At 36.8% G+C, this 12,226-nt stretch overlaps 1 protein-coding gene across 1 annotated transcript in view; it reads right to left on the minus strand.

Moving 5' to 3' along the window:
- Positions 1-1,738: 1,738 nt before the first annotated feature.
- The window catches only part of KLHL4 (kelch like family member 4), an 84,811-nt gene continuing 74,323 nt past the window's right edge, over positions 1,739-12,226 (minus strand). Inside the window, exons 8-11 of the mRNA XM_032771354.2 lie at positions 10,804-10,966; positions 7,358-7,570; positions 4,275-4,446; positions 1,739-2,429 (exon numbers count right to left, since the gene is read on the minus strand). Of these exons, the coding sequence (XP_032627245.1) occupies positions 2,370-2,429; positions 4,275-4,446; positions 7,358-7,570; positions 10,804-10,966 (608 nt within the window). The 3' untranslated portion in view covers positions 1,739-2,369. The remainder of the gene's footprint in view (positions 2,430-4,274; positions 4,447-7,357; positions 7,571-10,803; positions 10,967-12,226) is intronic.

Raw genomic sequence — 12,226 nt, forward strand, 5'->3', positions numbered from 1 at the left:
CAGAAATGAAAAAAAAATCCTTCATATAAACTGGCACAGGAAAGAGATGTTATGCATGCTGAAAATCATGTGCTGTTTTTCAAGTGATCCTTTGATTCAGTGAAGTTTATCTTCATTCTTAGCATTCTAGATGGATTCAGATAAAATGTAAACATGCTTATTTTAATGGTACATAATGTTACACAGTACACATGTTCCTTGACTACAATATTTTATACTGTACATGTGAGGAAGCTGGCACTCTTCAGCTGAGGTAATAGATTGTCATATCAATATGATATACATTTTTCCATTAAGTAAGCTATATTTGATTAATGTAATTACACTAACATTTTACCAGTGATAAGTCTAATACATGCTGATTATTCCAAGAAAAGCCAAATTTATTTAAAATATATTGACAGATGGTTAGTGGGCTGTGTGAGAGATCAGGATACTACTAGTGCATATCAATACATTATCAAACTACCAATTTTTAGATACTGCAAATTACATTGGTAATCTTTTTTTTATAAATGAGATTCCATTTCAGTAGCAGAAACTTAATAAAAGAATGATTTCTTCAGACTCGTTGGGCAGATATTTTTAAATGTTAGAGAATTTAATAGGCTATGTTGCTAAAAATGATTATTCTGTCATAGTGTTTAATGATGAAAAGTTAGACCGTATCACACTTGTTATTAGTAACTAGGTTTTGTAATTTTGCATAGAATCAGTTCCACAATTTTCTGTTATAATTTGCTTCTATATACTTTTAAAAAATCCACTAAATATTCTCATTTGTAAAATTAGATGTCATTAAACGTAAGCTTACTTTTTTATTGTGATTTTCTGTTGCCAGAGTTAGTTCTCAAATAGCCTTTTTTGCATGGTTATCTATTGTTGAAGATTTATTTTATCGAGTGTCTGCTTTTCACTTACTTAAATACAAATTTCTTGTTTTCTAACCATACACCTCTACCCCGATATAATGCTGTCCTCGTGAGCCAAAAAATCTTACCGCGTTATAGGTGAAACCACGTTGTATTGAACTTGCTTTGATCCGCTGGAGCGCCCAGCCCCCCCCCCCCTCACCCCCTTCCCCAAGTGCTGCTTTACCACATTATATCCAAATTCATGTTATATCAGGGTAGAGGTGTATTAACATTGCTGCTGATATGGACAAGAAAATGTATATTATGTCTTATTCAGTGACACACATCTATCACTTTAGCTGCTGTTATATATTCTTAATAACAAGAAGTAAAGTTTTATAATAGACTTGAACCATTTAAACATATTATTGTATTACTGTGTAGCAGGTGTAACAAAATATTGATATTTGCATATGATTCATGTTTTGCAAAAACCTGTCTGTGCAATGGCGATAAACTTCAGTTTTGTGTTCAAACCACATAATGGCTCAAATCTGAGTCTTCCTCCAGTACAGAGCTGCGGAAATGTACTGTAAATACTCATTCATTAGCCTGTTCATTTATAAACTGACCCCCACCCACCAAAGATGATTAGGTAAAAATAGCAAAAACTGTATGATCTTTTCATAAGCCGACCCTATATTTCAGGGGTTGGCAAACTTTGGCTCCTGGCCCATTAGGATAAGTCACTAGCGGGCCTAGACGTTTTATTTACCTAGAGTGTCTGCAGGCATGGAGCCCCTCAGCTCCCATTGTCTGCAGTTTGCCGTTCCCAGCCAATACGAGCTGCGGGAAGTGGCTGGGAACGGCAAACCACAGACACTGGGAGCTGAGGGGCTCCATGCCTGCAAACACTCCAAGAGGTTCATTGCTAGAAATGCATGAATAGATCAAATTACACAGTAGCAGATTGACGCTAGTGCTATAGTATTATCATTCATTGTATTTTTCTGATTGCTTGTAAGGCATAGCATTTTGTGAAATGCATGGGTCAAATGTCATGCAAATCTGCAATACTGCTCTTTTAGTATTCCTTTCAAGCCAACCAGTCCACTAAACAAAGCCTGTGCAACTTTAAAAGGCTGTAGTATTGACATAAATAAATAGGTAGGGTAAGCCGCTGGCTGAATGTTTTGTTTACTTAGAGCATCTGCAGGCATGGAGCGCCTCAGCTCCTTGTGGCCTGCAGACACTCCAGGTAAACAAAACAACAATGTATTTGATATTCAATTTAGTGATTTCATAGAGTTTAAAATCATCAAATTTTGTGGTAGACCGGTTTATAAGCCAACCCCCGCTCCTTGATGAGTCCCTTTTTTACCAGAAATATTTGGATTATGAATGAGTATATACGGTATGTAGTTTGTATTATGTTCTGGAACTTGTTTCTTCTCCTCCTGTCACATGGTTTTTATGGAACTGTACTCAGGGTTTATTTCACACCAGGGACATCCATCATGGCAATTTCACCACAACAACACAGGCTCCAGCTCTTCCAATATTGACAGGGACTTCCTAAAAGGAGGAAACACATTTCTTTGTAATCTGTCATGGATTCAAAGAAAAACAATTTTTTTCCCCTAGTATATGTAAAATAATTAAATCTGTTTAAAAAGAACTGTGCAAAAGAGTGATTTTTTTTTAAAAAAATGCAATGTTTGTTGTTAGCAGAATTTTAATGAAAGCTGTCATGATTTCATGGCAATACAGGACTTTTCAGTTAGAAGAGAATCTCCGACAACTATAAATAATAGCAGGTGGTCTAGAACACTGGTTCTCAATCAGCGGTTTGTGTACACTTGGGGGTACATAGAGGTTTTCCAGGGATACATCAACTCATCTAGATATTTACCTAGTTTTAAGACAGACTACATAAATTCAGTACAAACTCAAACTTCATACAGATAATGACTTGTTTATACTGCTCTATATATTAAACACTGAGATGTAAGTGTAATGTTTATATTCAAATTGATTTATTTCATAACTATGTGGTAAAAATAAGATAGTAAGAAATTTTTCAGTAATAACATGCTGTGACACTTTTATATCTGATTTTTGTAAGTAAGTCGTTTTTAAGTGCGGTGAGACTAGGGGATACACAAGACAAATCAGACTCCTGAAAGGGGTACAGTAGTCTGGAAAGTTTCAGAGCCACTGGTCTATAAGTCACAAAGTTGAGTAGTTCTTAAAATATCTGCCAGTAGAGGGCAGTGCTTTGACTAATATTAGTCAAGGCAATACTAAATGTATGCAAATTTCAGTATTTTGATCAACATGTAAAATTCCACCAAATGGGATGAATCTACATGAAACTTAATTATTAGGCAGAAAAAGAGAACTGAAAGAATCAGTAGGTTTATTATAAAGTGAAAGTATTTGCTTTGACCTTTCACTTCCACTTTCACTGTGGTTGATACATTATATTAGGAGCAAATAGTCTTCATTGATTAAAGCTGCCTTTTTATTCATGTTATCAATATTTTACCTTTTTCTTGTATGTTCCAAAATCTTGTAGATTATTACAGCACATTAGAATTGTATAAATTTGCATAGCTACAGTACACAATATGTAGTGGTGCAATACAGCTAAATTGTAACTGCAATCAAACAACTATGTACTATCTACTGAAGGTGTTCTGCCTATCAGACTCTGAAAATGGCTGTGTGTCCACTGGCTCGGGAAGGGGGGATTGTGTTCATTAACATTTGATCAAATACATCTCGGCAATAGTCTTATGTTCAACAGATCATATCCTGGCCTTGGCCCCATTATAAGTGTAATCAGAACTCACTGTTGAGGAAATTTTAGAAAATTATTGAAGCTTAAAAAAAGTGTGAACTTGTTTATACATTACCGAACATTTAAACAATCTCATTTGTTTTTAAAAGTCAGCTTTATCTAATCTGGGACCACAAATGCTAATCAACATTCATCATAATTGTACGCTCATTGCACAGCATCGCTACAGAGCAACGTCAAAGTTGTTTGAGCGTTTTGTTTGTGGACTACCAAACATTAACGTGCTTGGATTTCTTTTAAGGTTAACATTATCTCTGAATTTCCTAGGTTCAGAATGCTTGCTTTTGAGATTATCATATCCCTATAATGTGTTACTGTAAATTATTAATGTATGCTCTCAGTGTTAATTCCATCTTAATATAGTTTTTGTCTGGGAATTAACTTAATGTCAGATATGAGGCACTACCAACATTTTATACGTACACAAAGTGTTATCCTGATTTTGTATGTCCCAATGTACAGCATATATGAATTATTATTTTGGTTTTTAATGTACACACCTCTGTTGTCCCTGTAATAATTAGTGTCAAGTTTTTAATTTATTAATATGACATTACCTCTGTCCATTCATTATTTTGTGCATCATATGACTCCACAGTGTCCAGGTAACTGTGTCCATCATAGCCTCCTATTGCATATAATCTGTCCCCAAGAGGACAAACGCCAACAGCATCACGTGGTACACTTAAAGGTGCCACTGTTGTCCAGGTGTCAGTTTTAGGATCATATCTAGGATATTTTATGACAGTGATTAGAAAAATAATTGGTCACAGGTAAGATAATGATTATTACATTTTTAAATTCTAAACAACTTGGATTAGATGAACTACGGTACAGAAGAAAATGAACCACTTCATGGACAATTACAGTTACCAGCAGAGAGAGACAGAAGTAAAATGATTCAATATTTTATTTAGCCACTAGAGGACTCTTCAAGCACACGCACAGCAAAATCTTTTCTCGTTTTACAGGATATAGTCACAGCCTGTCTATTTTCCTATCAACTTAGATACAATTATTTCATGCTGTATTATTATTTCATATGAAGTGTGGGCAATAATATGGTGACAGTAGCTTAATCAGGTAAGTTGCTGCAGATTTCAATGTATTCTTCTTCCCCTCTGCTCATAAAGCATGCAGCCACTATTTCAAGCCAGAGTTAACATTTAAAGGAAACTTCACTGCAAACATGAAACATTTCTCATGTAGGTAATATTTATTTTGATTAAAATATTATCTTTATGAAAGTCGGCAACTCAAAATACATACTGCAAAGTTAACATGAGTTTTCGGTTTGCTACTGCCTATACAATCACTTCAGGATACACTGGTATAAATCTCAATTCCTCTGGAGTTAAGTTATTCCAGATTTACACCACTATAACTGAAAGCAGAATTTAACTATTCTATCTATCCCCTCTGGTGTTTTTCATGTTCACCAGTGTCCCTCTGGCCTTTCTCAAAGCATTGCACTACAGGAGATTCCCAACAGTTCTCTTTGTACATACTGCCAATACTGCTAATTGAATGTCCAGAAAAGTCACTGTTTAAGCAGGGTATGAGCATACTGTGGTAATCTAGCCTCCCAGTCCCAGACCTGAACTTTAGCGTCCACAGCCTGGTCCTGTCCCAAACCTGGACTTTTGCGTCCAAAAGTCTGGGGGCTTACCTGAAACTCCCCCAAGCTCACTACCAGCTTGGATATTCTCGCTGCCACCAGGTCAGGTATTTAATTGAGAGAGCCTGACCTCCCCCTTTCCTCTCTCTGGTGTCCCCAACTCTTCCTTTGGGGGACCCCCCCAAAACCCAGAGCCCTGGGTCTCTCTCTCTCTCTTCTCCCAGCTTCCCCCCCCTTTCCTGGGTTAGCCGGTGCAATGCTACACTTCGCTCCTTGAAATCAACCGGAGAAGCAATCTAGCTTCCCCGAGGCTAGGTATTGACCTAGTCAGCTCACACAAGAAATTCCCCCTCCCTTTGTCCTATAGCCTTTCCCGCCCTTGGGACAATAGGGAGATGAGGCACCGAGTTTGGGCGTTTCCCTCCCCCCTCTGCCTCACTAGAAAAGAAACTTTCACCAGGTTTAAAAAGAAAACTTTATAGAAAAAAAAAGAAAGAAAATACAAAACAATAATCTTGCATTAAGAAACTCAATACAGGCTCTTGCTTATAAGAAAATATGAAGAAACAGTCTGATTTAAAAGATAGCCCGATTAAACCAGTCCAACCAATCCACATACATGTAAATACAACCCACAGCTCCTCATAGCCGAATTGCTGGAGGTTTCTTTGTACTCACAGATGTGTAGGAGACACTTGGAGATAAGATGCAGTTAGGAGAAAGCTTGTTAACTCACAGCCGAGAAAACAACAAAAGACACAGCCATCCACATCTATTTGTACAACCCAAAGCTCCTCATAGCCGAATTGCTTTGGGGGTTCCTTTGTACTCACAGACTTTTGGTATAATATTTGAAATAAGAAGGAGTTAGGAGGAAACCTTGTTTACTCACAGCCGAGAAAACAAAAAAGACCCCGAGTATACAAATTCCCGCCCCTGACTTTAAACAATCCAGTTCTCTGATTGGTCCTCTGGTCAGGTGTTTGGTTACCCTTTCCAGGTAAAAGAAACTTAACCCTTACCTTACCTATCTAGTTATGACACATACTCTTATCCTCATTCATATTGCAGACTGAGATGAGGGAGGGGGGTAGCACATAACATAACAATATTATTGTTTTTAAAAAGATGTGACCAGTGTCTGCATTTTTCTGAGAGTCTGTACATCTGCTGGCAGCACCTAATATGGAAATATGCTTAAATAAGGTTCATTTAAAAATCTTTGCATAAAAGGGTTAACTTGAAATCTTTTCTTCAATAAATGCACACAAACCCAGCAACTATCTTGTAATATCTTGTCGCTATTCATATTAGCTGATGGCTTTGAGGGTTTAAGTGGGACTTAAATGGTGCATAGGCCTCGTGTTGGGTATCTGGATAGGGATGAAGCTCACCTTTCAAGAACAGTAATTTAGAGAGGGAATATGTCAAATGTGATGAAGCTTAATGTGCTTCTGAAACAGCTGTGTAAAGGGATGAACGAGTCCTTCATTAGTCATGATAGTTTATACATGCAACCTAGGGGTTTGGTGAAAACAGAATTTGTTCAATTGCCCTTCTGCAAGTAACACACCAATAGGACTGATCAAACTTGCAGGATTCTGCTCCTGCTGGGTATGGAAACCCAAATTTTCAGATTCTGCTTATTTGTGTTCTATATGAACCCCAGCCTCCAAAAAAATCAATTTAAATTCAGCTATAGTGTGGTTCTGCTTACTAAATAAATGTAAGATCAAAATAACTCTGACCATTTCATTATACAGCTAAATAAGTAAGATAGTCTGTAGCCATAGATTTTATATAGCAACACCTACACCTAAGAATGTGGATGCTGATAGAGCATTTTCCCTGGGTATGAATTTCCTTACTTCTGCCAGCTAAATCAGACCCTTCCCATTTTATGATTTTACTTTTGTAATATATTTTGCAAATGTAATGTTCCAAGCTAAGGGATTTCCTTTGTTGTGCTGTAAGTAAATTTGTGTCCAAAGATATAAAAAAAAATAAAATAAAAATCCTTACCTTTCCACACAATCAGAAAGTCTAGAACAGTGGTTGGAAGCTGGTGCGTCATGACCTCCCACTGCATATAAAAATCCATTGTACGTTGCAACACCAACACCGCCTCGCCTCTTAGACATTGCAGCACACATACTCCATTTGTTAGTATGAGGATCAAAGCATTCCATGGATTTTAAGCAGGAGCTGCCGTCCCGTCCACCAACTGCATATAATCTATAATAATCCACATGAGGATAAACTAGCGTTGTAAATATATGTTCTGTCTTCACTCATTCATTTGATCTTATTTGTTTAGCCTCACTTAAAATGCTGTAAAATAATCTCACAGACTGAAATTTGGAACTAACTGTGCACTAGGGTTCTTTTTCCATAATGCTTTTTGGAGAATATGATTCTAATCTCAAAGGAAAAGAATGCTACCATATTTTTGCATGTCTCACTATTAAGTATTCTAAGTAGTATAGAAAAGAAAAATAAGATTACAGAGCCTTTTCACATATGAGCTATTCATTAAACATAATCTGAAGACACAAAACAGGAAACAGGTAGTCTTAAAAATAATGTTGTTTTCCTACAGATGCTACAAATGTTTATCTCTGGATGGTTGACTTGTTGTTATTCCATTAATAATTTAAAATTTTAATAAACTGAATCTTATATCAGATAAATTATTAGACACATCATTCCCTCTGTCTGAAATACCTCAAGGTAGATTTCAGGAGGGAACTGTTATATCCATCTTTTCTATTAAACTTGTGTGAAGCTATTGGAGGACACAGTGACATAGTTTGCACTGTCTTGCCGTTAATATTGCGATGACATTTTCATTTCAATAGTACAGAGTCTTTTGTTTTTTCTGGTGCCTGGCTAACATTAGGACCTGGATTAAAATGATCTGACTGAAGTTCAATCCAGATACAACACAAATGATACTGAATGGTTAGGGGCAGAGAAAATATGGTGAGGATGGTTCTTGCTCCATGACTCAGGATATTTTTCAGACTTTTTTTCAATAACTTCTATGACTCCTGGGGCCCTTCTGGATTTCCCACTGTTTCTTGGAGGTTGCTCCCAGGCAGCTGCAGTGCCTTGATGGTGATTAGTGTGAGAATTTATTTCAGATATGAACCTTATCTGTCATCCATACCGCTTTCAGTTCCAGATTAGACTTGTACAGTCGCTACTCACAGATTGCTCAGACATTATATCTAGTGCAGAAGGGTGCAGTGTATTTAATGGTACCCGGATGGGGAAATGTGTGCTTGAAAGACTGGATGAGTGCCCTATTCACTTTTAGATGTAGTTCTTCAAGGTCATGTTGATCTTCAAACCTTGCATGATGTTTATCTTACGCCCCAGAGAAATCATCATCTATCTCCATGAAAACCATCTTTGCAGGTGAAATCAGATGATATATTCTCACTAGAGCTGGTCAGGAAATGTTTGTTTAAACCAAACTTCTTACTCTCAGCACCTAAATTCTAACATTTGTTTGACTCTGGCACACTCTTCATTGGTTGAACCTTACACAGCTTGAGTTTTTGAATTCAGGCAATGGGTAAAGCTCACCTTCTTACACAGTTGTTTTGCCTGAGGTGGTATATACCCTGATATATTTTTTAATGTGAGAATATATATGCAGGCACAATATGATGGACATGTTTTAAAAATTAAATATAAAATGCACCTCTCTCTTTTTCTGAGGTGGGAAAGATCAAATACCATTATAAACTGGAATTGTTCCTAGGTGTTTCCTTGGGCAAAACACATTGTGTGTACTGAAACTCAATGAAAATGTTTCCTGGTGTGGTTGATAATTGATGGTCAAGTATTCTAATTTCAGTACCACTGCTTTAAAAAAAATAGATCCTGGGGAAACAAGGGAGAAAGTCTTTAAAAGTCTACATGGAAGCCTTTCACCAAGTTGGAGGGCAGTAGTAAGAGCTAAATGAATCACAACTGATCTCATCGTATCCCCTATTGTGCAGTAGATTACCTCACAAAACTAACAGTCATAAATTAGGTCAGGTTGGAGCCAGGCAGCCTGTTTCAGGAGTGCTTGAGGCCTGAGACAGCATGGGGCTGGATTTCCTCTTTAGCAAAGGGATTTCCTGCATATCAATGTAGAAGACACTAAGAGGAGTTTCTTGTAAAACTTATACTGAGGATGTCCGCAAGGTATTTCCTCTGTGATAAAATGGGCTTGAATAGCTAGTTCTGCTTCTCTAACTATTCTGAGTAAACGTATTGAGTAAACAGATATATATTAAACTCTTAAGGTCATTTGCCAGCTTCATTCTGCCATATTTTGGGTTATAATTTTGCTTGAATTTGAAAGCTATATAAATGCATTTGGCAGCATGGGATGCAGGGGTGTGTGAACTAGGGGACCTTTTCATGCTCATCTATGCCCCACAAAACATCATACCTAGAGGCTTCCATAGAATGAAACCCCTGTCCCCAAAAGCAGCTGGGCCATTTCATCTGGTTTTCCAATTTGCTTCCTGACTGGTGTGTGGGGAATGAAGGATAAAATTGATCCTATCCTATACTAATTTAGGAATTGCTCCACCAACCGCTGAAATGCTGCAGCCCCTTATTAAATTGGGAAATAGAAGAAAATAGAGTGTGGCTCACTACACAATACTGGGAGGAGGGGCAATTTTTAGCCCTAGATGCACGGTTAGAATGTCTATTTTTGTGCAAAGTTCCTGGGGATCGGTAGTATCTCTGAAACATACACAGAACATCCATTTTAAATTCTCATCTGAAAGACCCAGGAACAATAAACTGCATGGAACTCAATTTGTCTAGATTAGATGGAAGAAAGGCTATATAAACACTGACAAGATTAAAAACTATGGCTCTGGGGAGATAAATTATTTCAAATCTGATGATTAAAACTTTCCCTTCCTTCTCTCTGTTTTGAGTATTTTTTCCCTTTTGTTTCTTGTTCTATTCTTATTTTGGACTTGCTAGTGAAGGGGGTGATGGGGTTTAGGTTTACAATGGTTATTTACTTTGTGGATAAGTGTTGCTTTCAGCTTGTGGATCCTTCTAGACATTGTAGCAGCAGTCTATTGCTGATTTTAGAAGGTAGAAGTAAAATGAAAACATTTCTTAAAAAGCTAATAGATCAAAAGACCAAAATCTGAAATTCTGAAAAGACTATGGTATCATTTCAAATTAGCGTAACTATGAATAGCTAAAATACCATAAAGATACAATTTATGAAGGGAAAATTTGAAAGGATATTTACCACAATATTTTTTTGAGATTGTGTGGTCTGGGATGGTATGTCTTTCTGCTATTATACAATCTTAAGTTCTCTTCAGAGAAGAAGTTATTAAATATTGGAAGTAAATTGTCACACCACATAACTGAGCAAAAGTAAGTAAACAACCCTCCAACCCACCCCCAGTCCTTCAGCTTGTCTGTTTACATACTTGCTATTTAATGCTGCAACCCCCACTGTGCTTCTAGGAGTTGACATACTAGCAACATAATTCCATTGCCGTGCCTGGGGGTCCCATCTTTCTACTGTATTAAGATAACTCCATCCATCATGACCGCCAACAGCATACATTGGTCCTTCAAGCATTGCTACGCCTTTGAAAAATAGAATTAGGGACAAAATTAGATAGGTCTGACATCAGGACATTTCAGTAACTAATATTCATTGCCTGCTATAGTTATGGCTTTTCATTTCTCTAAAATGTCTTTACAGAAAAATCACCTCATATAAATCTATACAAAATCTGCATGACACTGAGCAGAATGAAAGTCACATACACTTTACGCAAATATAGTATTTCTGCTGGAAAAACACTGATTTTCATTCAAAGATAAACAGGGAAGCAGTTTTAACATGGGCACTTCCCGCTCCAGGGTTCGGCCATTTCTGTTTGTACTGAACCCTTCAGGTTAATAGTAGTAGTAGTATTTATTAATACGTTTAGAAGTTGCACATATGCTTTGCATTTGATGCTGTGCATTTAAGTACAGGAACAAATTCATTCAGCTATTATGGAGCCTTTGAGTTTTCTCATTTCCTTTTAGGGATGGATGGTCCTTCAGATTGTTTAGAATGCTTTATAGTATGTTTAGTTTTTGTTTCATTTGAATCTGGATGCCTAAAGTTAGGCTTTTAAATCCATATTTACAGACCTAAAAATAAATGACCTGATTTTCAAAGACACAAAATCTAACCGAAGCTAAGAGGAGCTATAGGTTCAAGACAGCTTTGAAAATCAGGCTGATTTAGAAACCTAACTTTAAACATTCGTTATAGCCTATATATTGGGTGAATCCTGCCTCATTGAAGTCAATAGTAAATCTCCCATTGATTTAACTGTGGCTAGGATTTCACCTGTTTTATGTAATATATATAGCTCCTACTTGTCTTATCAAAGCAAATAGTTGTGAAGTTGACAGACTTGAAAGAGCACTAAGCTGTGATGTCAGTACAGAGTACTTGGTGGAAAGGTAATACATGCCATGAAACCGGGGGTGCTTGTATGGTCATATGACTTTTTAAATTATTATTCTTATTGTGTTTACTGTAATGATTATCTTCATGAACAGCTCAAAGATTTTCATGAAATACATGTTTCTAGAATTGTGTCCCTCTCAATTCACATGCTACAATTTTCTACAAAGGAGGATTTTCTACCTTTTAAAATCCTGTTTATATTGCCCACCCAGCCTTAAAATTGTCCCTGTTTTTGTTGTTCTGTAATAGGAATACACAGTTGTATGATTACTGTTGATTTCACATAGTTATTAAAGATGTATAGAGGGATATAGTCCAAACATACATTGAGTTGTATAAGCTTTCTCTCAGTGGGATAATTGGTAAAGAAGAAGAAT

The sequence above is a fragment of the Chelonoidis abingdonii genome, chromosome 8 (genome assembly GCF_003597395.2).
Source record: "Chelonoidis abingdonii isolate Lonesome George chromosome 8, CheloAbing_2.0, whole genome shotgun sequence".
Lineage (NCBI taxonomy): Eukaryota > Metazoa > Chordata > Testudines > Testudinidae > Chelonoidis > Chelonoidis abingdonii.